The sequence below is a fragment of the Hemibagrus wyckioides genome, linkage group LG21 (assembly GCF_019097595.1).
Source record: "Hemibagrus wyckioides isolate EC202008001 linkage group LG21, SWU_Hwy_1.0, whole genome shotgun sequence".
Lineage (NCBI taxonomy): Eukaryota > Metazoa > Chordata > Actinopteri > Siluriformes > Bagridae > Hemibagrus > Hemibagrus wyckioides.
The window spans coordinates 1,513,475-1,540,227 of NC_080730.1; the positions used below are offsets into that span (position 1 = coordinate 1,513,475).

At 38.9% G+C, this 26,753-nt stretch overlaps 1 protein-coding gene across 21 annotated transcripts; it reads right to left on the reverse strand.

The window, feature by feature from the left end:
- Positions 1-955: 955 nt before the first annotated feature.
- On the reverse strand, positions 956-22,630 carry znf740a (zinc finger protein 740a). Of its 21 annotated transcripts, XM_058373202.1 has the most exons (18): positions 22,475-22,630; positions 21,117-21,267; positions 20,772-20,948; positions 20,232-20,378; positions 18,755-18,881; positions 18,283-18,366; positions 16,174-16,257; positions 14,594-14,677; positions 13,977-14,060; positions 13,363-13,446; positions 13,044-13,127; positions 12,646-12,729; positions 11,684-11,767; positions 10,134-10,217; positions 9,301-9,384; positions 7,864-7,947; positions 6,991-7,109; positions 956-2,568 (listed from the first exon to the last, which is right to left on the reverse strand). In XM_058373202.1, exons 2-18 carry the CDS (start codon positions 21,159-21,161, stop codon positions 2,401-2,403), a joined length of 1,707 nt encoding a protein of 568 aa, XP_058229185.1. In that variant the 5' UTR covers positions 21,162-21,267; positions 22,475-22,630; the 3' UTR covers positions 956-2,400. The 21 variants fall into 21 exon arrangements, with proteins under 21 accessions (XP_058229185.1, XP_058229191.1, XP_058229188.1 ...); XM_058373208.1 differs by lacking the exon at positions 20,232-20,378; XM_058373205.1 differs by lacking the exon at positions 14,594-14,677.
- Positions 22,631-26,753: the final 4,123 nt, after the last annotated feature.

A 26,753-nucleotide genomic window follows, 5' to 3' on the forward strand; every position in this document is an offset into this window, starting at 1 on the left:
TCCAGTGTTTTAGAATTATATTAGAAATAAAAAATATTAAAAAATACACAGCATGTTGCTACAGAACTAAAACGCTTGTAGAGTCCATTAATGTGATATATTTAGATAGAAGATAAATGAAATAAAGTGGTGAGAGGAAGTGGTGGTCAGCGGGAATGTGCCGATCATCAGTGACACCAAACATCACGATATTTAACACGGGATCGTCGTCATCCGCGCCGCCAAGGACTTTAGCGTTATTTTTTTTCTTCACTGTGTTATTCCCCCCACCCCAGCACGAGCCTCTCCCCCGATCCGTCCTCGTACGTCAGCGGGTTGCCAGATCCCCTCGGGAAAGGCCGAGTATCATCGGTGTGTTAATATTGACCAACACGTACACAAAACAGGACAAAAACTAAACATAAACAAGATACAAACTGCAATTAAAGCAAGATACAGAGCTGTAAATAATTTTCGGAATAATATAGTGACCTTCAGTCTTCACAACACTTCCAGGAAGTCTCTCTACATTTCCACGTCCGGGTTCCTGCTGAAGGCGGGCAGTCTGTGAAGAGGTGCATGATGGGACGCGTAGTCTCTAATGACGGGAGAATGGTTTTTCAGCACGATATCACCCTGTTAAGCAAGGGCGTTAGAGTCGTGAGAGGAGGGGAGGGGGAAAAACCCCTCACCAATGGACAGGAAGCGTGGACGTCTCGCTAAAGTGCAAGTCTTTGTGTTTTATACCGAGGGAATTTGTGAGTTTAAAGTCTCGACTGCTTCATCTCCACATCATCCACCTGTGAGCCTGAGATCAGCTTCGGTCCAGAGCTGAAGACACACAGGACCGAAACTGCAGCGTTTATGGTGTCGCCATGGCAACAGGACAACCGACTCAATTCGATGTTATCATTATTATTGCTGAAAAAAAATATATACTGGAAAACCAGTTTGTTTGGGCCTTTTTTGTCTGTGCGTGTGTGTGTGGGTGTGGGTGTGTGTGTGTGTGTGTGTGTGTGGGGCTTGAATGAAACTGAACAGAAGCGAGTTTGTTCATGCCGGCGGCGGTGACAAACAAACTTCCACTGAAGTGTCAACATAAACAAAGCTGCTGACTAAGATCAGGCTGCTAGGAAAAAAAAGAAAAACAAACGTCTGAAATTTATGTTCTTTTCTTAAAAAGTGATCTGGTGATGGAAAGAAGCACAGTGGTGCTGGTTAAAAAAAAAAAAAAAAAAAACACTGCCAGATCCCAGGATCAGAATCAGTGGAGTACAGGATCAGGATTGGGATCAGGGGACTACATGATCAGGATCAGTGGAGTACAGGATCAGGATTGGGATCAGTGGAGTACAGGATCAGGATTGGGATCAGTGGAGTACAGGATCAGGATTGGGATCAGTGGAGTACAGGATCAGGATTGGGATCAGTGGAGTACAGGATCAGGATTGGGATCAGTGGGGTACAGGATCAGGATTGGGATCAGTGGGGTACAGGATCAGGATTGGGATCAGTGGAGTACAGGATCAGGATTGGGATCAGTGGAGTACAGGATCAGGATTGGGATCAGTGGAGTACAGGATCAGGATTGGGATCAGTGGAGTACAGGATCAGGATTGGGATCAGTGGGGTACAGGATCAGGATTGGGATCAGTGGGGTACAGGATCAGGATTGGGATCAGTGGGGTACAGGATCAGGATTGGGATCAGTGGAGTACAGGATCAGGATTGGGATCAGTGGAGTACAGGATCAGGATTGGGATCAGGGGACTACAGGATCAGGAACGATTAACAAAAAAAAACATTTCAGTTCGCTCACCATTTAGATTCAAATGTTTTCACTAGCTAGAACGTTATGTAGCTGGTGTGTAAGTGGAGTGTTACAGTGAAAACTCAGTTATTCTCACATGCACACATGTGAGCGGCTAAACGGGAGGAATAATATGAAGGTATGAAATTTCTGGAGAGTTCCAGAAGAAAGCCTCAGCTCTGTGAAGCTGCAGCTGAAACACAGCTTGTGTCACACGAAACGTTGCATGTGGAAACTTTAACCTGTTCACTCCTGGACAAATTTGCGCCGCATTAAACCAGCAGAAAGATGAGCGGAATTCTGTCCATCACGCTCTCGTCCATCGAGTCAAGGCGCTCTTCAGCCACAAACCAACAACAAAGGCTGAAAAGCTCTTACAAAAAAAAAGTGAATAAATCATTTGAACATATTAAAAAAATCCAGAACAGGTCCCTCTGTTAAAATAATCGTTAACACAAATAAAGGTAAAGAAGCATTTCGTTGGTTCTCTTTCTCCTTCTGGAAGAAACCGCCTTGTTGAATTGGTAATTCTCCCGCTGAGCGAGGCGGCAGTCAGAGAGACAGGAGTGTGTTCGTCATTTCTTTTCCGTGCCGCTCGACGTTAGGGAATGTCAGACTGCAAGTCGACTCCAGGTGTTGGGCGGAGGTGGAGGCGGAGCAGGGAGCGGGTCTTGAGAAAACGGGCGAGGCTCGCAACAGGGCGCGGCCTCCACTTTAGCCACACCCTTCCCCTGGCACAGCCGCCTGTGTCGGAGCAGACGATCTGTTCTCGAGAAATTCTGTAGAAAAAAATCAAAAGGAAATGTTTGTTGTACGTAACGTTTTACTGTCTAATGATTTCTGTAATAATTTATTTATTTTTTTAATAGCAGTAGTATTGATAGCAGTAGCTGTAGTATTGATAGCAGTAGTATTGATAGCAGTAGCTGTAGTATTGATAGCAGTAGTATTGATAGCAGTAGCTGTAGTATTGATAGCAGTAGTATTGATAGCAGTAGCTGTAGTATTGATAGCAGTAGCTGTAGTATTGATAGCAGTAGTATTGATAGCAGTAGCTGTAGTATTGATAGCAGTAGCTGTAGTATTGATAGCAGTAGTATTGATAGCAGTAGCTGTAGTATTGATAGCAGTAGCTGTAGTATTGATAGCAGTAGCTGTAGTATTGATAGCAGTAGTATTGATAGCAGTAGCTGTAGTATTGATAGCAGTAGTAATGATAGCAGTAGCTGTAGTATTGATAGCAGTAGTAATGATAGCAGTAGCTGTAGTATTGATAGCAGTAGCTGTAGTATTGATAGCAGTAGCTGTAGTATTGATAGCAGTAGTAATGATAGCAGTAGCAGTAGTATTGATAGCAGTAGCTGTAGTATTGATAGCAGTAGCTGTAGTATTGATAGCAGTAGCTGTAGTATTGATAGCAGTAGTATTGATAGCAGTAGCTGTAGTATTGATAGCAGTAGCTGTAGTATTGATAGCAGTAGCTGTAGTATTGATAGCAGTAGTATTGATAGCAGTAGCTGTAGTATTGATAGCAGTAGTATTGATAGCAGTAGCTGTAGTATTGATAGCAGTAGCTGTAGTATTGATAGCAGTAGTATTGATAGCAGTAGCTGTAGTATTGATAGCAGTAGTATTGATAGCAGTAGCTGTAGTATTGATAGCAGTAGCTGTAGTATTGATAGCAGTAGCTGTAGTATTGATAGCAGTAGCTGTAGCATTGATAGCAGTAGCTGTAGTATTGATAGCAGTAGTATTGATAGCAGTAGTATTGATAGCAGTGGTAGTATTGATAGCAGTAGTATTGATAGCAGTAGTATTGATAGCAGTAGCTGCGTATTGATAGCAGTAGTATTGATAGCAGTAGCTGTAGTATTGATAGCAGTAGTATTGATAGCAGTAGCTGTAGTATTGATAGCAGTAGCTGTAGTATTGATAGCAGTAGCTGTAGTATTGATAGCAGTAGCTGTAGCATTGATAGCAGTAGCTGTAGTATTGATAGCAGTAGTATTGATAGCAGTAGTATTGATAGCAGTAGCTGTAGTATTGATAGCAGTAGTATTGATAGCAGTAGTATTGATAGCAGTAGCTGTAGTATTGATAGCAGTAGTATTGATAGCAGTAGCTGTAGTATTGATAGCTGTAGTATTGATAGCAGTAGCTGTAGTATTGATAGCTGTAGTATTGATAGCAGTAGCTGTAGTATTGATAGCAGTAGCTGTAGTATTGATAGCAGTAGCTGTAGTATTGATAGCAGTAGCTGTAGTATTGATAGCTGTAGTATTGATAGCAGTAGCTGTAGTATTGATAGCTGTAGTATTGATAGCAGTAGCTGTAGTATTGATAGCTGTAGTATTGATAGCAGTAGCTGTAGTATTGATAGCTGTAGTATTGATAGCAGTAGCTGTAGTATTGATAGCTGTAGTATTGATAGCAGTAGCTGTAGTATTGATAGCTGTAGTATTGATAGCAGTAGCTGTAGTATTGATAGCTGTAGTATTGATAGCAGTAGCTGGTAATTGATAGCTGTAGTATTGATAGCGCTGTAGTATTGATAGCTGTAGTATTGATAGCAGTAGCTGTAGTATTGATAGCTGTAGTATTGATAGCAGTAGCTGTAGTATTGATAGCTGTAGTATTGATAGCAGTAGCTGTAGTATTGATAGCTGTAGTATTGATAGCAGTAGCTGTAGTATTGATAGCAGTAGTATTGATAGCAGTAGCTGTAGTATTGATAGCTGTAGTATTGATAGCAGTAGCTGTAGTATTGATAGCAGTAGTATTGATAGCAGTAGCTGTAGTATTGATAGCAGTAGTATTGATAGCAGTAGCTGTAGTATTGATAGCAGTAGTATTGATAGCAGTAGCTGTAGTATTGATAGCAGTAGTATTGATAGCAGTAGCTGTAGTATTGATAGCAGTAGCTGTAGTATTGATAGCAGTAGTATTGATAGCAGTAGCTGTAGTATTGATAGCAGTAGCTGTAGTATTGATAGCAGTAGCTGTAGTATTGATAGCAGTAGCTGTAGTATTGATAGCAGTAGTATTGATAGCAGTAGCTGTAGTATTGATAGCAGTAGTATTGATAGCAGTAGCTGTAGTATTGATAGCAGTAGTATTGATAGCAGTAGCTGTAGTATTGATAGCAGTAGTATTGATAGCAGTAGCTGTAGTATTGATAGCAGTAGTATTGATAGCAGTAGCTGTAGTATTGATAGCAGTAGTATTGATAGCAGTAGCTGTAGTATTGATAGCAGTAGCTGTGTAGTATTGATAGCAGTGTATTGATAGCAGTAGCTGTAGTATTGATAGGTAGCTGTAGTATTGATAGCAGTAGCTGTAGTATTGATAGCAGTAGTATTGATAGCAGTAGCTGTAGTATTGATAGCAGTAGTATTGATAGCAGTAGCTGGTGATAGCACTAGTATTGATAGCAGTAGCTGTAGTATTGATAGCAGTAGTATTGATAGCAGTAGCTGTAGTATTGATAGCAGTAGTATTGATAGCAGTAGCTGTAGTATTGATAGCTGTAGTATTGATAGCAGTAGTATTGATAGCAGTAGCTGTAGTATTGACGGTAGTATTGATAGCAGTAGCTGTAGTATTGATAGCAGTAGTATTGATAGCAGTAGCAGTAGTATTGATAGCAGTAGTATTGATAGCAGTAGCTGTAGTATTGATAGCAGTAGTATTGATAGCAGTAGCTGTAGTATTGATAGCAGTAGTATTGATAGCAGTAGCTGTAGTATTGATAGCAGTAGTATTGATAGCAGTAGCTGTAGTATTGATAGCTGTAGTATTGATAGCAGTAGTATTGATAGCAGTAGCTGTAGTATTGATAGCAGTAGTATTGATAGCAGTAGCTGTAGTATTGATAGCAGTAGTATTGATAGCAGTAGCTGTAGTATTGATAGCAGTAGTATTGATAGCAGTAGCTGTAGTATTGATAGCAGTAGTATTGATAGCAGTAGCTGTAGTATTGATAGCAGTAGTAATGATAGCAGTAGCTGTAGTATTGATAGCAGTAGTATTGATAGCAGTAGCTGTAGTATTGATAGCAGTAGCTGTAGTATTGATAGCAGTAGTATTGATAGCAGTAGCTGTAGTATTGATAGCAGTAGTATTGATAGCAGTAGCTGTAGTATTGATAGCAGTAGTATTGATAGCAGTAGCTGTAGTATTGATAGCAGTAGTATTGATAGCAGTAGCTGTAGTATTGATAGCAGTAGTATTGATAGCAGTAGCTGTAATATTGATAGCAGTAGTATTGATAGCAGTAGCAGTAGTATTGATAGCAGTAGTATTGATAGCTGTAGTATTGATAGCAGTAGTATTGATAGCAGTAGCTGTAGTATTGATAGCAGTAGCTGTAGTATTGATAGCAGTAGTATTGATAGCAGTAGCTGTAGTATTGATAGCAGTAGTATTGATAGCAGTAGCTGTAGTATTGATAGCAGTAGTATTGATAGCAGTAGTATTGATAGCAGTAGCTGTAGTATTGATAGCAGTAGTATTGATAGCAGTAGTATTGATAGCAGTAGCTGTAGTATTGATAGCAGTAGTATTGATAGCAGTAGCAGTAGTATTGATAGCAGTAGTATTGATAGCAGTAGTATTGATAGCAGTAGCTGTAGTATTGATAGCAGTAGTATTGATAGCAGTAGCTGTAGTATTGATAGCAGTAGCTGTAGTATTGATAGCTGTAGTATTGATAGCAGTAGCTGTAGTATTGATAGCAGTAGCTGTAGTATTGATAGCTGTAGTATTGATAGCAGTAGCTGTAGTATTGATAGCTGTAGTATTGATAGCAGTAGCTGTAGTATTGATAGCTGTAGTATTGATAGCAGTAGCTGTAGTATTGATAGCTGTAGTATTGATAGCTGTAGTATTGATAGCAGTAGCTGTAGTATTGATAGCTGTAGTATTGATAGCAGTAGCTGTAGTATTGATAGCTGTAGTATTGATAGCTGTAGTATTGATAGCAGTAGCTGTAGTATTGATAGCTGTAGTATTGATAGCTGTAGTATTGATAGCAGTAGCTGTAGTATTGATAGCTGTAGTATTGATAGCTGTAGTATTGATAGCAGTAGCTGTATGCAAAGTATATGCTTCATGTCCAAACATCCCTAACACACACTGGGTAGAAAAATAATAATAATAATAATTCATTATTATTTGATTATGTTGATGGTGAGGTGTGTTACCTGTTGGCATCGTTCACACTGATATGGTTTCTCTCCACTGTGTACACGCTTGTGTCTCTCCAGGTGATATCTCTGAATGAAGCGCATGTCGCACATGTCACACGCAAATGGCTTCTCACCTGAACACACACATGCACCAGATACCGTTATCATCATCATCATCATCATCATCATCATCATGGTTAAAAACATGTACATCCCCCTCGTTATGCTGGACAGCGTCTCAGTTGTAAAGGGTTTATGTATTATATTTATAAAGTCTTTATAAAACACAGAAAATGACTTTATACAAACTCGAGTTTGTAGTGAAGGCTGATATTAAACAGTACAAACGTGAGCTAAGTCATAAAAGGCTTTAGTGCTGTACTGCGATTGGTGCGAGTCCAGTCTGAAAAAAAAACGGCATTGGATAACAGGAAATGGAAAAATAAATAAATAAATTATTAAATGGAAGAGTTATAAGATCAATAGCAAAGTCTAAAATAATTTTTTTTTTAAATAAATAAATAAACAAACAGTCATCTAGGTATTTATATTATTACAAAAGCTTTAATATTTTTGTATAATTAATAAAAAAATATTTTAAGTTGATGATATTTATGTAAATATTAATGAGTAAATAAAATGTAGATTATTTCTAAATATTTCTTAAAATCCTACTCATGATAAGTAACTGTAAATAATATTTTTTTTCTTATATAATCTGAAATATTTTTAGGCCTACCAGCCTACGTTTCCCCCTTTGAGAAAGCGCTGGTGCTTTAATATCTCCTACACACAGCTTTTTATCTCCTACACAGCAGCAGCACTACATGGAGGTGAATGAAATGGAGCGCGAGTGTTTAGTTTGGACTGAGATGGAAGAACACATACCCGTGTGAGTGAGGCTGTGTCTTTCCAAGTGGTAACGCTGGAAAAATCTCATGTCACACATGGAGCAAGCGTACGGCTTCACCCCTAAACGCACAGAGCACCAATTCTCAGACACTCAGCATTGGACACACACCACCACTCAGATCAGCTCTCTTCCTGCACACTGACGCTCAAACTAAAGATTAGACTGGTTACATGCACATACACAGATATATATAATTATATAGAAATATAAAACACTGTACAGCTTTACCGGATGAGTCAGATGATTGAGCGCCAGCACGTTTAGTCCTCCGCTTCATTTGGCCAGCTTTGTGTCTCTGTTGATTCTGATATAATTTGGGATGCGATACGGCTCTGAGTTTCAGTCTAACATTAACATCTGCTGAACGCTGTGTCCATCTCAACTGCCCTAGTAATGCCATGTTCAACTAAAACTCACACGTCCTGCTCAGAAATTCAGCAGGACTTTAAGAGAGTTACCTGTGGACATGTGTCTGCTTTACATCGATCACTTTACACACATTCGCTTGTTAAATTGAATTGAAATCTATCACTGATTTGATGAGGAAAATGCATCACTCATCAGTTAGCTAGCTAGCTTGTGCCTAACAAAAGACGGGCACGGACCGAGATGCTTGCTTTTTGCTGATGTTTTGGGATGCGAAGGGAAAGGTTTCAGCTTTGGTTAATTAAGAATTCACATCAGCTCACACTTGATATCTAGATGCAAACGTGAGGAAATGTGAACATTTCGTGTCCTGGATTTCTTCTTCGCTGAGCTGGAGGTCGTACTAGCGTGTCTGGAATAGCGTGCCATCAGGGCAGAAGCAGAAGACTAAACATGGCCTGTGCCCAGTGTATCAAAATGACTCAAGCTGGAGATATGTTCGGGGAAAAATAACTAGACTGACGTAGCATAAATAACTAGAAAGTAGACGTAGTATCTTGTATGTAATAATCTTTCACAATATATACATATATTATATATATATATTTATTTTTTGAGTTTGCAATTTTTCCTCAAAACTACATCATAAACAACCTGACCAACCTGACAGACGGAACTAACGAGAGCGATCCTGATCTATCGCTTGTATAAAAGTCTAAGCCTCAGTTACATTCATTAACATTATCTGCAGCGGCTTGTAACGAAACAACAAACAGCTTCAGTGACTAAAAATAGGTCCCTATAAACAAACCTAAAGATTTCTTAAAATAACTCGGGAGATATCCGAAACTACAGATAGGGAAAAAGTGTAAGATTGTGACTCACGCCAGCATTCGTACAACACATCTGTTATGGAGTCGTATTACATAGCAACGCATAAAGCACAAGAGTGGAGATTCCAGATTGGACCATATCACAGTTCAAACAGGAATTACAGGAAGTGCAAGAAGGCTAGGTTTGCTTGCGTGTCGAAGAGAGGCACATACCCGTGTGAGTGAGGCTGTGTCTCTGGAGGTGGTAACGTTGGAAAAACCTCATGTCGCACATCGAGCAAGCGTACGGCTTCACCCCTGAATACACAGAGCACCAATCATTCACATTTACCCCGTCCTGTCCCCATACACCGGCTACACTCGGCATGTGCTGAAATTAAACCCTCTGTGTGACCGTAAACGCTTAAACGGTGAAAAAAAATAATTACAATAATGATTATCAATCAATTCATTAAGGTAACGGTGATTCACAACCTTCAGTGAAAATACGATACAGGGCTTGTTAATGGACAAAAGAATCTTACAGAAAATAAATGCAGGTATGCTTTAGGACACATTTTCTGCTCTGGAGAGAAAATAATAAATATTTCATATATTTCAGTTCAATATTTCTTTTTTAAATAAAGCTGATTTGTTTTTGTTAATTAATTTTACAATATCAAATTTTTTTTTAAATGAGAAAAGGGTTTCCTGATTGTTCCAAGTGTTGACAGGGGAAGCTCTTGACTGGCGAACTCGTTAAAATTGGAGATTAATTAAGGTAATTAGCAATATGTAGAAATGCATAATGAATGAAAAATAAGGCAATTTATTTAATGGTTAAAATGAATGGACTAGGCTTTCTGCAGTAACTCGATCATTTTAACAAATAATCACAGCTAAAATCGTGCAGTGCTGAAATGGTGCTGTAACTACTGGATTTAATGACAGCTTCTTATTTGGTACATTAGCACGGGAACGTGGATCTGTTCTTACTACAAACTCGAGTTTGTTAAGTTTTAAATGTCTGTCATGCGCAAAGTGTGGTATAAAGAGACGGAACCTACCCGTATGGGTCAGGCTGTGTCTCTGCAGGTGGTAGCGTTGGAAAAAACGCATGTCACACATGTTACAAGCATAGGGCTTCACCCCTAAGTGCAAAAAGACACAAGTGTATTAGCCATATCAGCGGCCTAGCAAACGGACGTCGGCTAGAAGCAGCTAGAAAGGTTAGTTTGCTACAAATCAGCAAAATATACAGCTAGAAAAGATACAAAAAAAAAAACCCCACCTAAAAATCGTAATGGAGAGCACTTAATGGATTAATTAATAATATGGTTTCATTTAGGCATGTGCCGATAAAATGTGCACAGATGTTAGCCGGAATATAACATCTGGGGTTTAATTATAACGTTTTGCAGTAAGCGCTAACATTTCATGGTACGTTATGTTTGAAACTAATTTAATAAACTGCAGTAAAATAAATTCAGATGTAGGTATGCTGTAGCTTTAAGGGGAAAATAAACCATTAGCTGTAGAAATCTGTACAAAACATGCTGCAAATAGTTCTGACATCAGCACATGCCCAAGTAGAATCTATTAGTGAGGAAGACTATGGATGATGTTCTGCATTTCTACTGCATGAAGCTTGCTTGAAAAGGTAACTAACACTACATCCGGGGCAGACGTATTCTTAGCTAATTATATAAAATGTATTAAAACATCAGCATTATGGATTCCAGCAGAAATCTAGTTAAAACGATCATATAGAGGAAGAGTTGTGGATCAGTCAGGGTTTGATGAAGCATGCTGATGTTCATGACAGTGTTGCCAACTTGGATTGTAATCAACATTTTCATATTTCTTCTTATCTGTCTATCTTGAAGAGCATTGAGAAAGAATGTGAAGTTTTATATAGGGGTCTAGCGCTGGTACGAATACACACATTTACATAGCAAAAAATATAGATTTAAAAAAAGAAAAGAAAAAACCTACATATAATAAACTCAACAAATTCTAAGGATATTATATAAGTAACACATGCAATAAGCAGATATAACAGGAATTATATTACACTATAAATAAATACAGAAGAGTGCAATATTTCTATATTATGAGCGTTTTGGGGATCAGTAGACAAGAATAAGGAAGATAATATTCTGGTAAATATAATCTATGGTATAATTATGGAAGAAGGGTATGTAAATATGTATATAAAAGAATAAAAATAAAGAGTATAGCTGCACATGTACAGCAAGCATGAGTAGAGTGTGAAAATGTCCGGTAATAAACTGACTACATAAAGATTTTTTTTTTTTTTTTTTTACAGTATAACTACACATTTATGTTTAAATCATTGTTACACTTTATTTACTGCTAAAATAAAGAAAAATAGGTGTAAATATATCAGTATTATGTCAGGAGAATGGTAAATATCCATTACTATTGAAGTGTCATGACAGTAATAACATTCAGCATCAATCAAACTTTAACAAGCCCTTTTATCAGTTCATCAATTTATCAGTCTTTCATGACAGAAGTTGGCAACAGTGCTCAGGTCGCATGTGTGCGCTTCATTTCGACAGAAGAGTGTGTGTTAAGGTAGAAAGACACATACCCGTGTGAGTGAGGCTGTGTCTCTGCAGGTGGTAACGGTGGAAAAAACGCATGTCACACATGGAACAAGCGTAAGGCTTCACTCCTAAATGCACAGAGCAAATTATTAGTCATGTGCATTCAGTAGGTGGGAAAAGAAAAATATACACGCCAAATCATGTACAAACAGCTCAAAGGAAATAGATTTTAAAGAGTGGTCAGTTTTCAGACTTTTTCATTATCCTCAGAATTTAAAACAAGGCTCTTGAACTTTTAGGGTTCATGACGCATAACAACGCAGGAGAAGTTCATCTGACTAAAACCTAGTTATTTAAATCATTTAGCAAAGAGCTAGGACGCTAAGAAAAAGGAAAGGAAGACAGGAATGTAAAATAATTTGTTAAATCTGTTACACCTTGTTTTAGGGATACGTATTCATTTATTTTAATCAGCAATCCTACGCAAATTATAGCCAAGAATAACCCGTTTTTGCTCGTTTCGTTTCTGTTGTGTAAAACTAAAACCTAAAAGTGAGACGTTGCTCAGAAATCTTTTAAAGTTGTATCTGTGCAATGAGACGTATAATATAGGACTTGAATCTTATATTATCTTATATATAACTTATATATTATCATCTTATATCTTATTATAATCTTATATTTTAATGAACATAATTACATGTTTCTAGAAAGAGCGAGTGCATCACGTGAAGGATAGTATGAGGATATTTTGTGCATGAGAATATTTAAAAGAGAACAGAAAGATTTTAGCTAAAAAGCTAACAGTTTCTAGCTCTGGTTAGAAATCACACAGATGAGGGAATAACAAGCAAGAATACACGAATGGGAAAAATTCTCTCGAGTCTGTGATCATTCCCATGCGTCCCTATTTATTTAATTATTTATTAATCTATCAAACACTAGTTCTGTTTGTAAAAAGGTCACGTGCATTGGGGTAGTCTGAGTATAAAGAGACAAGACATACCCGTATGGGTGATGCTGTGTCTCTGGAGGTGGTAGCGTTGAAAAAACCTCATATCACACATGGTGCAAGCAAATGGCTTCACCCCTAAACGCAGAGTACTGATATTAATATAGATTGAGCGATTTACCAGGAAAGTAACTTCTCTAATCTAATCTAATCATCTAGCGTTACACATTTCCTACATCTTTAGATGCCCTTACATTGAAAACTAAACTCTTGCATAAATTAACAAACACCATAAACCTGAAAGCAGGAGGAGGATGAAATCGAGAATACTGACCAAATCAAAATATTACTGGGAGAAAACTCACCTAACCCAAAATGGGCAAGATTAGACATGTGGATTGGGTAAAGGTTTAATAAGCGATATGTTTTGGCACAGGAAAATTGACACGTACCCGTGTGGGTGAGGGTGTGTCGTTGAAGGTGACAACGCTGAAAAAACCTCATATGGCACATGGAGCAAGCATATGGCTTCACCCCTAAATAGAGTATCATTGGATTAGCATGGAATTTTCTTTCTTTTTTTTTTTAAGTTCATGGTCACTCTCTAGCCAAACAGTTGGGGCTATTTTAAGTTAACATACAAAAACAAAAACGTTTCTCCAACCACAGTGACGGCGGATTTTAATTCCATCAAATGAATCTAGATTAAAAACCAATTACTGAATGCATAACACTTAATTGCCCCCATGCTAAGGTTGCTCAGACACATACCCGTATGGGTTAGGCTGTGTCTCTGCAGGTGGTAACGCTGAAAAAACTTCATGTCACACATGGAACAAGCGTACGGCTTCACCCCTAAACATACAGAGCACCATCATGTCAAGAGTTCGGCAGTGAAACTACTGAGTTACAGTACAGTCGGTACCCCTCTCCCAGCGAGTCACCACATACAAACTCGAGTCTGTTGCAGCCAAAACACATCAATGGTGCCAAACAAACTGAGACGTGAGCGCACTGTTGCCAACTCTGTTCATCTGAAGATCAAACCCATCATTCTGACTGTGGAGAAATAGATTCAGACTGGAGTTTAGCACTGCTGGTCAACCTTAAACTTATTAAAAAAAACCTACTGATGAACTATTTTGATGAGCGCTTGTGTTATTGCTGCTCACACAATAAGGAAAGCTTGGCATTGACTTCCAGGAAAAAGTCATTCTGAAACATTCTGAGCTTAAGACTCTCAGGTTTATTTAGGTTGTATTTTTTTATTTTAAATCTTGTTAATGTGCAAAAACACCACAACACGTTTAAAAGGAACAAAAGTTGGCAACAGTGCTAAATTGCACATAAGAGAAACCAAAGAGGTAAGGATGGACGACCCATACCCGTATGGGTTAGGCTGTGTCTCTGCAGGTGGTAACGCTGAAAAAACTTCATGTCACACATGGAACAAGCGTACGGCTTCACCCCTAAACATACAGAGCACCGTTAAGTCAAGATACGGTAGTCAGTGCAACTAGAGTTAAAGTACAGTAGGTGGTTAACACCGCACCCTGTGACCTTGTTTCATGTCACCACATCCAAACTCGAGTTTGTTGCAGCCAAAACATCGATGGTGCGGTACAACAAACAAACCGTGACGAGGCTAAGACTTGAGCGCATTGTTGCCAACTCTGTTAAGTCGAAGATCAAAGTGATCGTTTTAGCGGCGGAAAATGGACGTGTGATTCAGACTGGGGTTTAGCACTGCTGGTCAACTTCCAAACGATAAAAAAAAGTTTGATTAGCTTCCAAGCAATGATTCAATGGAAGCTTGTATTTTCACATCTTAAGACCTGTTGTAGTTCCCAAACCCTTTAATTTCTCCTCACGGTCAGCCGCTGAGGCGGAAAAATAGCCGTATACTTTTAAAAAGGGAAAAAAAAGTTGGCAACAGTGCTAAATTGCACATAAGTGTAGCCAGGTGTAAGAGGGCAAATTTGTAAGGAGAGACGACCCATACCCGTGTGAGTGAGGCTGTGTCTCTGCAGGTGGTAGCGTTGGAAAAAACGCCTGTCACACATGGAGCAAGCGTAGGGCTTCACCCCTAAATGCACAGAGCAAATAATTAGCTCCCGGTCAGGACCAAAAAACACATTTAACCCAATTTTTTAACCCAGCACATTATTTGCAGGTTCCTACAATTGCAGGATTCCATGTCAGGTTTTGCAGCCATCAGGATGGAAAGTCATGCTTTATGACAGAGCTTTACAACACGAGCTGAACAGACAGGGGTATCCACAATACCTGCAACATTTGTGTGTGAACAATCACAGGGCAAGATGCTGGTCTGAGAGTCGAAAGTTCACATTTTCCTGAATTTCAACCACTAGATTAAATATCTACCCACTTGACCCAAAACCGTACCAAAGTCCTCCCTGTCCTTTTACTAGGCTAAAGTCCCAAATCCATACCCAAGTCCCTGTGCTCTTTTATCTTACCCAATTCCCACTTGACACCATACCATGAACATGATCTACCTGATCCCTCAGAGCCCCAAAAATCTTAACTGACCCTTTACCATACCCAGAATCTCTCTGCCTTTTTTTTTTTTTTTTTTTTTAAATCTGTTCAAAAGCCCAACACCTTAACCACTAAGCTACCACACCCCCTAGTCTTTACAGAACCATCCTCATGTCTCACTTATTCTGAGGGTTAAGGGCCTCGAGTGGCAGCTTGGGTGGTCCTGGGATTCGAACCCACAACCTTCCAATTAGTAGTCCAACACCTTAACCAATGAGCTGCCACTTCCTTTCCCTTTCAGTCATTTAAAGAGAATTTAAGACTCATCACCACATCTATCATAGTGCCATTAGCCAATCATGGGTGTCAAACAGAAGTAGATATAACTTTCTGTTTGTTGGCCTTCATGTGATAATGGAGAGCTGTCTGGTGAGTGGGTTGGCCAAATAAAATCAGAGGCCTGGTAAACTCAAGGTCACAAAAGTTCTTCCATCAGACGAAATGAAGCTAATTGAAACTTTCCTGCTGTTTGAAAGGACAAGGAAGGACAACTGTTGTTTAGCATCACCCCACCACCACCACCCTCCCTTTAGCGCATTAGCACTTCTCTACGGTTACCGTCCACTATTTACAGTTGCCCTAAAATGTGTTCCACACAAAACATTGACAGGCTCATGAATATTGTGGATACTCTGCATAATACTGGCCCAGAAACAGAATAATTGCAGACAAAGAGGTCCACTGCTTCCTGCTGAGCAATTTTATATATGGCAGGGAAAAAAAGATTTAGTATGAATCACAAAATATAGACAAGTGATTGCTTTACACAAAAAAAAGAAGAAAAAAAAAGCAGAAGCCATGCTGACGGACATCTAGCATGCGAAACAGACAATGGGAGAAGCCACGCCGCAGGAAGTTGTGCACTGCAGTAAGCAGAAAGAAAGCGGGAAGAATGTATGGAAAAGATTACTGACCAATCAACAGTTAAAAAAAAATGAGTAACAAGATGTAAAGTGCTTTTGATGCAGCCAACTGCGGTAGTAAAACACGGCGAGTGATTAGGATAAGAGGGGTCATTACCCGTATGTATGAGGCTGTGTCTCTGAAGGTGGTAACGTTGGAAAAACCGCATGTCACACATGGTGCATGCATACGGTTTCACCCCTGAATGCACAGAGCAAGATATAAATCATATGCCCTAGAATATTAAAATTCTAGCTGAATTATTCTGAGGAACATGAAGACCGTTAATAAGACCTTGATTTATAGTTCTACAGAAGATCCATAAAACAGATTTATTTTTATTTAGTTAATTTTTTTTTTTTTTTAAATAACTATTACATTAAGTATTCAGACCCTTTACTACATAGAGGCTTCACAGCATCGGTAACAGCCTCAGTTTCTTTAGGAATGATGATACAAAATACAAAAATTTGTAGATCTTCTAAACCTAAAGATCCATGGATTTGTTGTTGTTCTTTGCAGGATCTCCCCAGCTGTAAGGACTTATGAGGAACATTATGATGACACACTGTTATGCCTCATACTCCAACTTGCTATGTTTTTGGTGATCGAGTTAGAAGATAAACACCTAGCCCAATTTATCACTCGTTTAGATCCTGAGGAACCTCCCGGTTTCTGCTGCTCCAAAAACATAGCACAGCTAACACAGCATGATGCTACCACCACCACCACTACGTTTTATAAGGACTCGACTATGCTGCAGAGATGGTTGCCTTCCTGGTAGGTTCTTCCATCTCAGAGTGGACCATCTGGTTTGTGGTCATCACAATTACTACATTTCTTTTATTCAGGTTCTGAACTTTCCTTTGAATCATTCATGGAAGCCAGACCATCAATGCTGCAGATATGTTTGGTTTCCTTCACCATAATGCTGTCTCTGAGGTCTGAAGGCAATCTGTGTGACATTTTGGGGGGCTTTTATAGACAGTAGTGTCCACATAATGAATTCATCTGTTAAATCTTGTTAAAGAACCTGAATCTCATAGCAGAAAGTTCTGAATGCTAGTCTAAATGTGCTTAGTCTTTAATATTTTGGAGAAAAGATAAGAATTTGGTTGTGCTTTGTCATTACGGAGGTTTTGCCAGACACTATTCATTTTAGAGTAATGAGAGGAAAGTGGTCACTATCAGAAATCACCATTTTAAAAAAAAGGACATCTTGGTTAGATTCTCTGAAAGTAATCAAAGCAGCTTTTCCTTAAATATTATATGCTATATGTCAAGTTAGATGGAACTAGCAGAAGCTAAGGTGATATGAGCATCGGTGTGTAGACGGGCACTGGTCAGTTTTAAACGCTTACTACATGAGAGAACAAAAATCTATATCCAGTAATGTCAGAAAAGTGACGGTTATGCTAAATATCGGTCTCAGAAGGTCAGCCGGTCGTGAACATCTGACGTGAGCAGTGTTTTAATCAAGGGGTCCATAGTTGTACAGCTTCAGAAATTTTTTCCACAGGTTCTCTATATTTGTTTACAGCTCCTTGATGTTATTTATAGCTGCCATAACTGTTACTTAGGGCTTTTATTAACAAACAAGGAAGCTTTTGTTGGAACGACAACATCTCTAAAGTAGAGGCTGAAAGGTCACTGGATTTACAGGACACAAATAATTAAACTTGTTTTTGAACTCCTCAGTTGAACGCATGTACAGATATAATTTGTATTAGATAAATAAAAGTTTGTCTTGCTTTTCATAAATACGCAGGAAAGTCCTGTGGGTTCACTGGAATTCCGGAATCTTCACTGCCACATTTGTCCATATGCTTCCATGCAGAACGGGACAGGACTTAACTTGCCACTTAAAAAAAAATCCTATCTACTTCTGCAGAAAAACCTTTTCTGGTGTAAGAACAAAAATCTTATCAATAAATGAAGCTAATTAATGGATGTTGTACTCAGTGATCCTGAGCAGGAAAAAAACCCCTGAGCAGTATATTTTACACTGTAGAGCAGAGAACAGTAAAGTGCTTAATATAGGACGGAATATTTTTTCAGTTTTCATATTTTTTAATTTTCAGTTATGTAGTACATTATACCTCACATCCTCTCACTGGTAAGTGTCTAATAAATAAATTAGGAGGACTGTCCCACTTTATCTACATGTCATGGCTGTGATTTAAAAGGTTTATCAGGAAAAACAACATGAGGAGGGTTATCTCGTACCGGTGTGAGTGAGGCTGTGTCTCTCCAAGTGGTAGCGCTGAATAAACCTCATGTCACATATGGCACAAGCAAATGGCTTCTCCCCTGGATGAGGAGGAAACTCATGTTAAATGTAAGAAAGTAAAATGTTTTTCATATTGCTGAGTAGCTAAAAATCAATGGATTTTTTTTAAAAAAAAAAAAACATTTTAATAATAAAAAAATCTAATTTAAAAAAAGGGAAAATATTTGAAAATAAAAAAATTGAACAGTTAAAATTCAACGTCAATTTTTTATAAAATATTTTTTATAATAAAAATAAGATTAAAATAATTTAAATAAACATTTTATTTTAAACCAAAGCCCTTTAAAAAATATTTTTTAGTTAAAGTTAAATAAAAATGAAAAAAATGTATTAATCATCATCATCATCATCAAGTAACAGCACGGAGAGAAGGCTGCTGATTTTTTGAGACGGAGATAGGGGTCGTACCGGTGTGAATGAGAATGTGTCGCTTCAGGTGATAGCCGCTTCTGAAGGCGCCGTAGCAGTGATCGCAGATGAAGTTCTTCTGCACTTTGGAAAGCGGACAATTCCCGTTCTCGTCCACCACCACGGCCTGAGAGACATAAACATCAGGTCAATCATACACGAGGCATAGGGTCAGGTTGTGCAGAGGTCCACTGTTTAACACATTCAATTGTTTAAAAATCTCTTGCATGAGAAAGGATTAAAAAAAATTCCACTGTTTATCTGTATTCACTGTGTGTCCATTTTAGCGGTTCTGCTGATTTGCCCAGTGAGGAATCGATACCGCCTTTAAAATCCATAGGGTTATTATTTTTGCACATAGTGGTCAAAACAGGAACTGCAACAAGCACTAACAGAGGCCCACTGGGGCATTAATCACACTCTCCCATGCCTGAGGCTTAGTGGAAGAGCAGCAAATAAGAGTAAATCACAGGGTTGCCAGATTGGGCAAGTTTAAAAACCTCTTTGTGGTCACTATGCTATTGTTTTATAGTAAATGATCGGGCATTTAATTAATCCTAAAGTTTGACAAGAGAGTAAGAGCAGACAATGTGCACTATAATGTACAGAACCATTTCTACTGTCAGATATACTGCAAAGTTTTAAGTTGAAGATGAAGCTGAAACACTGGCCATTAGCCCAGGTAATAATTTTACCCTGACACAGCCAAAAAAAAGGACCATCTGCTAGGCCGTCCTCTGGGTGGCTGTATAGTGATGACTTAACTACCTATTACACAATTCCAGTAACATTCACTAGTTAGTAGGCTGTAGTATGAGTCACGTGGGACAGACTCTTAATCATTTCAGACATCATTTCATTTAAGGTTTTGTTATGAACCTTGAGATTAAACACTAAAATCTACGAGCTGCTGCTGTCATGGACAGAAGATTAGGAAATATCATTACAATAAGAAGCAGCACACAGTGCATATTTATAATAGAAAAAGTTATATTTAACAGTATGTGAAAGAAAATCTAAATTTATATATATATATATATATATATATATATATATATATATATATATATATATATATATATATATATATATATATATATATATATATATATATATATATATATATTCCCATTTAAAACTACACACTGTCTTATCTAAAACATTAAATCTTCTCATCTTGCTCATTGTCTTTTTTGAGAAACCCCACCCTTCCCCCACTCCAAAACTCACCACCACCACCTCCTCCCACACACACACACAGTGGGCACTATGGCATGCACTGAGGCAACACACAGACACAGTGTGTGAGTAAAAGCTCAAAAATAACAATCTAGGATGTTATACAACTGTAGTGTTTTAGAAGCAAAGACACACACTTAGACTAAGGAAATGTGTGCATTGGGAATGCATTAAATGAATGCATGACCACCCCCACCCTCCTCCACAAGAGCGCACACACACATCTCGCAGCACTGACCTTCCCTCCCTTCCCCTCCTGTTCTCGGACTTTACAGGGCGTTCCCGACTTCCTGTTCTTCTTCTTAAGCTGTAAGTCTTCGTTCGGTCTCATTTCCTTCTCGTCCAGAAGGCGAGGGGCGTGAAAGTCGCCTTCTTTACGGACAAGCTACACACACATACAATGCATTCTGGAATCAATTAAGCAGCCCTCACTTTTCAATCACTCACAATTTTATATTTATATATCACACACACACACATCTAAGCGTTATTTAAAACAGGCCTATTAAAGAATTCTGTCTCCAGTAATGTCCAGTAGTAAGATACACTGGTCAGTAGGCATCATTAATGTCCAGTGGTCACTGGCTGGCAATGTAAATTCAGTAGTTATAGGTAATGTTCAGTAATCATAGGTAACTTTCAGGTTACATTCAGCAGTCACTGGTAAAGGTCAGCAGTTTACTGGACTCTCAAGTAGTTCATGGTTCCAGTTCAGTATCTACAGGAAACGTTCACTGCTACTGGTACTGTCATAACCGTGTTATGTTTAATCTCTAACCAGAGGAGGGCAGGTCATGGCCGCCGTTAAGCCCATGTGTCCCTGCGGGTCCCTCTGAGTAGGACCTGGTACAGGGGGCGGGGCCAGTGATGTCATCATCTTCTTTGGAGCAGAAATGGTGCTGGCCTGCATCAGAGCCATGCTGGAGAGGACGGCTTCACAGCCGAGCAGCCCCGCCTTCAAACACACACATGATGTTATTATAACAATTATTAACAGTACAATCATACACAGTGAAAAACATCCACATACACACAAGGATGAAAAAAAAGAAAAACACATGAAGAATGGAAAAAAGAAGAAATAAATAAAAAGCTCATGGGTTTGGACCATGCACAGACTGACCCATTTCATATGGTCACGGACCGAGGTGGTTGGTATGTGTGACATCACTGAAGAAAACAGGGACAAAGGGAGGGACCAGAAGCTGTCACTCAGGACGATGCACTAGACAATAGGACACGCCCACTGCTATCATCTGGCACCAGTTTTCGTCCTGGAGATATGAGAGAGAGATACGGGACAGGTAGATGGAGTGATGAAGGTCAAACCGAACTGGGAACACCAGTAGGTAACATCAAGCCATAACTCACGGGTTAGCTAGCTGTTAGTAAACTAGCTGAAACAGGCACAGGGAAGCAGGAGTAGGATTTCACTATTACATTACTATTTTTTTTTTTAGCTACACTTAAATGTTCCCATGACAACCAGCAATGGTTCATTAGGTTGCTAGTTAGTGCTCAGGACCAGACCTGTAGCTAAAACACACAATTCAAATTGGATTGAGATGCATATGTTCATTTGTTGTTTTCTTCACCACAATCTGAAAGAAGAACTAAATAATAAAGACTACCATCAATAAATAAAACGATACTGGTATAAAGCGACATGAATAATTAAAAAAATGTAAAATCCTGAATTAGTTATTACTATTATTTTTAAAGTGGTTATGTTGTTTGTATCGGGTTTAACACCGACGGTAATTGCTGTTATAACTGTTAGGAATACCTGCCAATGTTTTTTTTTTTAATGAATGTGAAAATAAATTAGAAATCATTGCGATAGAAGATTTTCGATATCATCGCTCATCCGTGACGTCACGTGACGCCATTACGCCTCCTCCGTCCGGCATTTAAACAAGAAACTTTATTTATTTATTCGTTTCATTGTTAAAATATTTGGAAGAAATGGGCGAGGACACGTTGCAACCAGCATTTACATTTCATACACTGAAATAACAGATCGTATTTGCTATCGATGTAATCAGCTCTCTTATATATTTTTGCTAGGGTAACTACCTAACTTCTGATTCAGGATCAGCTAAAATGACTAGCTTTACTTGTTTAGTTAACTAGATAACACAAAATACGCAGAACAAAAATATATTATTAAATGAACGCTGGTCAAATATATAGAGAAATTATGTAATAAAAAACGCAATCTGTGTCGTTTTTAGGTATTAATGCATGCTAACAGCTACGTATGCAGATATTTAACTAAACCAGGCCAGCGCTAGCTTAGCATACATCGTTAGCTGCTGTGCTAAGTACCGTTAGCGCTCCACTCCCTGTCGAAAACAAATCCCTTAGAGAAAATTATAATACCATTCGGAATGCATGTACGCCTTGTTAAATAACATCCTTAACACACCGAAACACACTGGAATATGTGAACAGGGTGAAACATGGCGTTATTTTTATTACCTTCAAGTCTTTTTGGTACGTGGGTTAAAAAAAAAAACTGGCTCCTTATCTCATCGTCCACATCAGCTAGCGCGAGCTACAGTTTACAAACACAGGAAACAGCACCGGAAGTCCTCGACGAGCACGCGCGCTCGACTCCAACCCGGAAGTGCCACACGAGAACGCGCACGAAAGGACTTTAATGGCATGTTAATAACTAAATAAAATCAGCAGCACGCGCTTCTCTTCAGGATTAATGTGTCCACTATTAACTATGTTTAGCCACGAATAGTTAATTGGTTAGCTAAATAACCAGATTATTGATTCATTTTGGTGAATAAATCGCTCATGCACAACCCTAATGTTTGTATTGAGGACGTTCCAAAAAATTACACTCAGTTTATTTATCTGTTAAATAGATAAACTTTCTACCCATTGAATAAAAACTTAAAATGTAGATTGCACAATAATCTCTATTACACCTGCATTTTATCTATCTATCTATCTATCTATCTATCTATCTATCTATCTATCTATCTATCTATCTATCTATCTATCTATCTATCTATCTACAATTTTTTCAAATTACTTATAAAACATAAACTGGCCATCCTTTTTGATGCTGAACCCCTCAGTACACTTCATTCGGAGTTTATTTAACAAGGTGTTCAGCAGGAGTGTTTTACAGCACCTCACCTCGTCCTGTGTCTGATTAAATGGATTATTTTCAGCTATATCCATGTGTTCTGTCCTTCACTCATCGTGGATAATGCTCCACTGTGTTTATATTGTCATCTAATGTTTTCTTCCATGGTGAAAATTCCAGCGACCGGTCAGTTGATTCGGTCAATCACTCAGCTGTACACCTGAAGGCGGAATGAGCTGAAGGCTGGTTCTAGCTGACAGGAAGGTTTCGGTAGTGCAAATAACCGCTCTGTACATCTGTGGTGAGCAGAAATGCATAACACGCATTGTTAAAAATCAAATATGTAGAATTTGACTCGTTCTCAGGCAGCACAGTGGCTTAGTGGTTAGCACTGTCTTGCTTTACTGCAAGAAGGTCCTGGGTTTGAACAGGCAGGGGTGGAGTCTGTGTGGAGTTTGCATGTTTACATGGTACTCCGGTTTCCTCCCACAGTCCAAAAACATGTACATTAGGTTGATTGGTAATTCTAAATTACCTGTAGGAGTGTGTGTGGTTGTCTGTCTATATGTGTGGCCCTGTGATGGACTGGTGACCTGTCCAGGGTGTACCCCTGCCTTTTGCCCAATGTGTGCTGGGATAGGCTCCATGACCCTAATTAGTAATAAAGTGGGTATAGAAAATGGATGGATGGATGAATTGCTGTCAGATTCCCCCTATAAAATCATTAATACCTCTGTGTTTGAACGTTATTCCATGTTAAATAGATTTATCAGAAATCCTGTTGTGATCATCTGATCTCTTCCTCTGATCTTTCAGGAACCCAATAATTATGGATATCTTCTCTGGAAAGTGACAGTAGTTTTCTTTGCTTAATCGCATCCCTACACGGTGTGTCTGCATCTAATCCCTCTGACTAATGTGATCTCCTTTAGTTTGGTCAGCTAATTCTAATGCTGGAATCATTGTCAGGATCTTGTTATAGCCGGGTTAGAGATAATGATTAAAGAGCACTGTGTTACACATCATGAAGTAAACCCTGCTGTGACACATCTGGATTATGAAATCGATGAACCAGCTATTCCCTGTGTATACAGTTGGGCTAAATGAAATCACATTGCGTCACTGAAAGACTGAGTTCTGTAACTGTTTCGATCCGTATTCAGTATATTATATCACATTCTTAATTTCATTTTAAAAGATTCAATTTAACGTTCAAGGACAGTGGAGTTCATAGAATATGGCGGAGATGAAAAGTTTACACACCGCTGTAGACATGACATGTTTTTGTGACATATAAAAAAATCATGTCACTTGTTGTTTTCTTTCACTGTGAGATATAAATGTTTTATAAGTCTCCTTTTTGCCCCTCATATCAGATCTGTGTTTGTGTTTTCAAAATCTTAAAGCATTCTCTAACAATATCATTATTTTACTTTCCATTAACTTTTTCTTCTAGGATCCTGAAGTCTTATAGTGAGAAATGTGGCAGGGATTTGATTGCTCTGACTCCCACAGGTCTGCAGATTCACTGTTTCTACAGAAGCCTCCACAAGTTCAGTGCTTTCATTTCATGACGGTTTTCACGTCAGCGTCCCACGTATGATAAAGAAAAAAAAACTCAAATGAATTCAGAAGAGCGACGGATATGATTATTTGATGGTTCTCTTGAATTAACATTTGATCTTTAACACCATCCACGATTTGTTTTTATAATAAACAAATGTTTTTCTGACACATTGATCTTTTTTAAAAACATTTCATAGAGGTATGAGTGAGATTTCTCAGAAGTAGTTCATGTTCAAGGCCAGAGATACAAATTTGGGCAAAAAGCCCAAAACTAGCCAGCATTCTGCTAGCTATCCGCCCCTGACTGCGTGGGCTCACGGGGTATGCCCTTTCTTTGTGATACACCAGGATGAGTAAAACTCTACACAGCACCTGGGAAGAACCCCAGCAGAAGGATTCCTAAGAAAAACAGAAAAATGGCCTGAATGCAAATGAGCATCATTCATTTGAAGGATGAGGCGTGTGAAGTCTTTAAGCTGGACGTGTAGAAACATGCCGGAGACTGAAATGATCTCTTCTGCTTCAAAGGAGGCTGGGAGAAATGGTGCGTCAGTACGACATTCGTAGGCGTCCCGGGAGAAGCCGTGCAGCCCACATGCTGAAAATCGTGTGCATGGGTGTGTGTGTGTGTGTGTGTGTGTGTGTGTAAAATAAAACACAGTCTTCAAAACTAGTTACAGCTTGTCTGAGAAATTTTGGTGAGATTCTGCTGAACAAAGCGTTAAGACACCCAAGGACAGAAGGAGACTTAAGTTCTGAACTGGTTTTGGATTTATCTTCACTCACTCACCCCAAAATTTTTTTGTTTTTTTTCGCTTGAGATTTAGGTCTTAAATGTTCCTGCATGGTTTCTGGGGCTCCTTATTGAGTCATCACCATTTTATTAATGATCAGTGAGTTAAAATGTTGACCTTTATGACAGATACATAGAAATCTCTCTACAAGTCTCTACAAATAACATTTTTATTTGTACAAGGTTTATGGGGCAGTTAGAGGAGCTGATGTTATTACACACACCAGTACGAGTATGAACAATCTCTCTCTGTGTCTCTCTGTCTGTGTCTCTCTGTCTCTCTCTACATCTGTCTCTTACTCTCTCTGTGTCTCTCTCTCTCTCTCTCTCTCTCTCTCTGTGTCTCTCTGTTTCACTGTGTGTGTCTGTCTCTCTGTCTCTATCTCTCTGTGTCTCTCTCTCTCTCTCTCTCTCTGTGTCTCTCTGTTTCACTGTGTGTGTCTGTCTCTCTGTCTCTATCTCTCTGTGTCTCTCTCTGTCTATTTCTCTCTCTCTGTGGCTTCTTCTTCTCTCTGGACCATCCTGACACCCTACATCTGGTTGTAGTCATCACTTGGTGGTGCTCACTGCTGCTGAAGATGCACCACTGGAGATAAATGGGGGCTGCTGTGGACCACTAGGTTCACCATGGTGGAGGTTTAAACTTCCGTCAGTTTTGTGCTCGGGTCTCCATCACTGAACGTCTGATGGCTTTGGCATTCATGTTCACTTTCCTCCTGACGGATCGGTGTGATGTGTGTGATGTTACCGTGGCATGGGTGCTGGTGTTAGATGGTCTGGTCTCAAATATTGACATGAACCTCATGAACCTGCAGTTTACAGAAATGTTGATATTGGATTTCTAAAGAAAATATGACGTGTGATTTTCCAATAGAATCTGACAGATTTGATCTGGGTCACTGGAGTGACTGAGTGAAGGGTGTGTCCATTTATTTTACTCACATTCTACAGCACTGGGTAATATTTAACCGATCAGAGATATCCGTTGCCACAACAGTGTAGAGTAACAGATCAGCGTGCTGTAACACCGGTCACTATGTCAGACAGCCGGAAGAGCCTGCTTTATTTTAAAGCAGAATCCAGGTTTATTTTAATGCACTCACTTTTTATACGTTGACTTAAAAAGTGATTCAGTTACATCGCACCATCCAGTTCAGTTCAGTGAGTCAGATGGATGTGTCAACACTTTTGATTCACTGAGTGTTTTAACGTGTTTAATCTAAAAAAGACAGTTAAATCTGTGTGATCACAATCGGCCATTATTCTTCTGTACCTAATGTAAACTCAACTAAAAT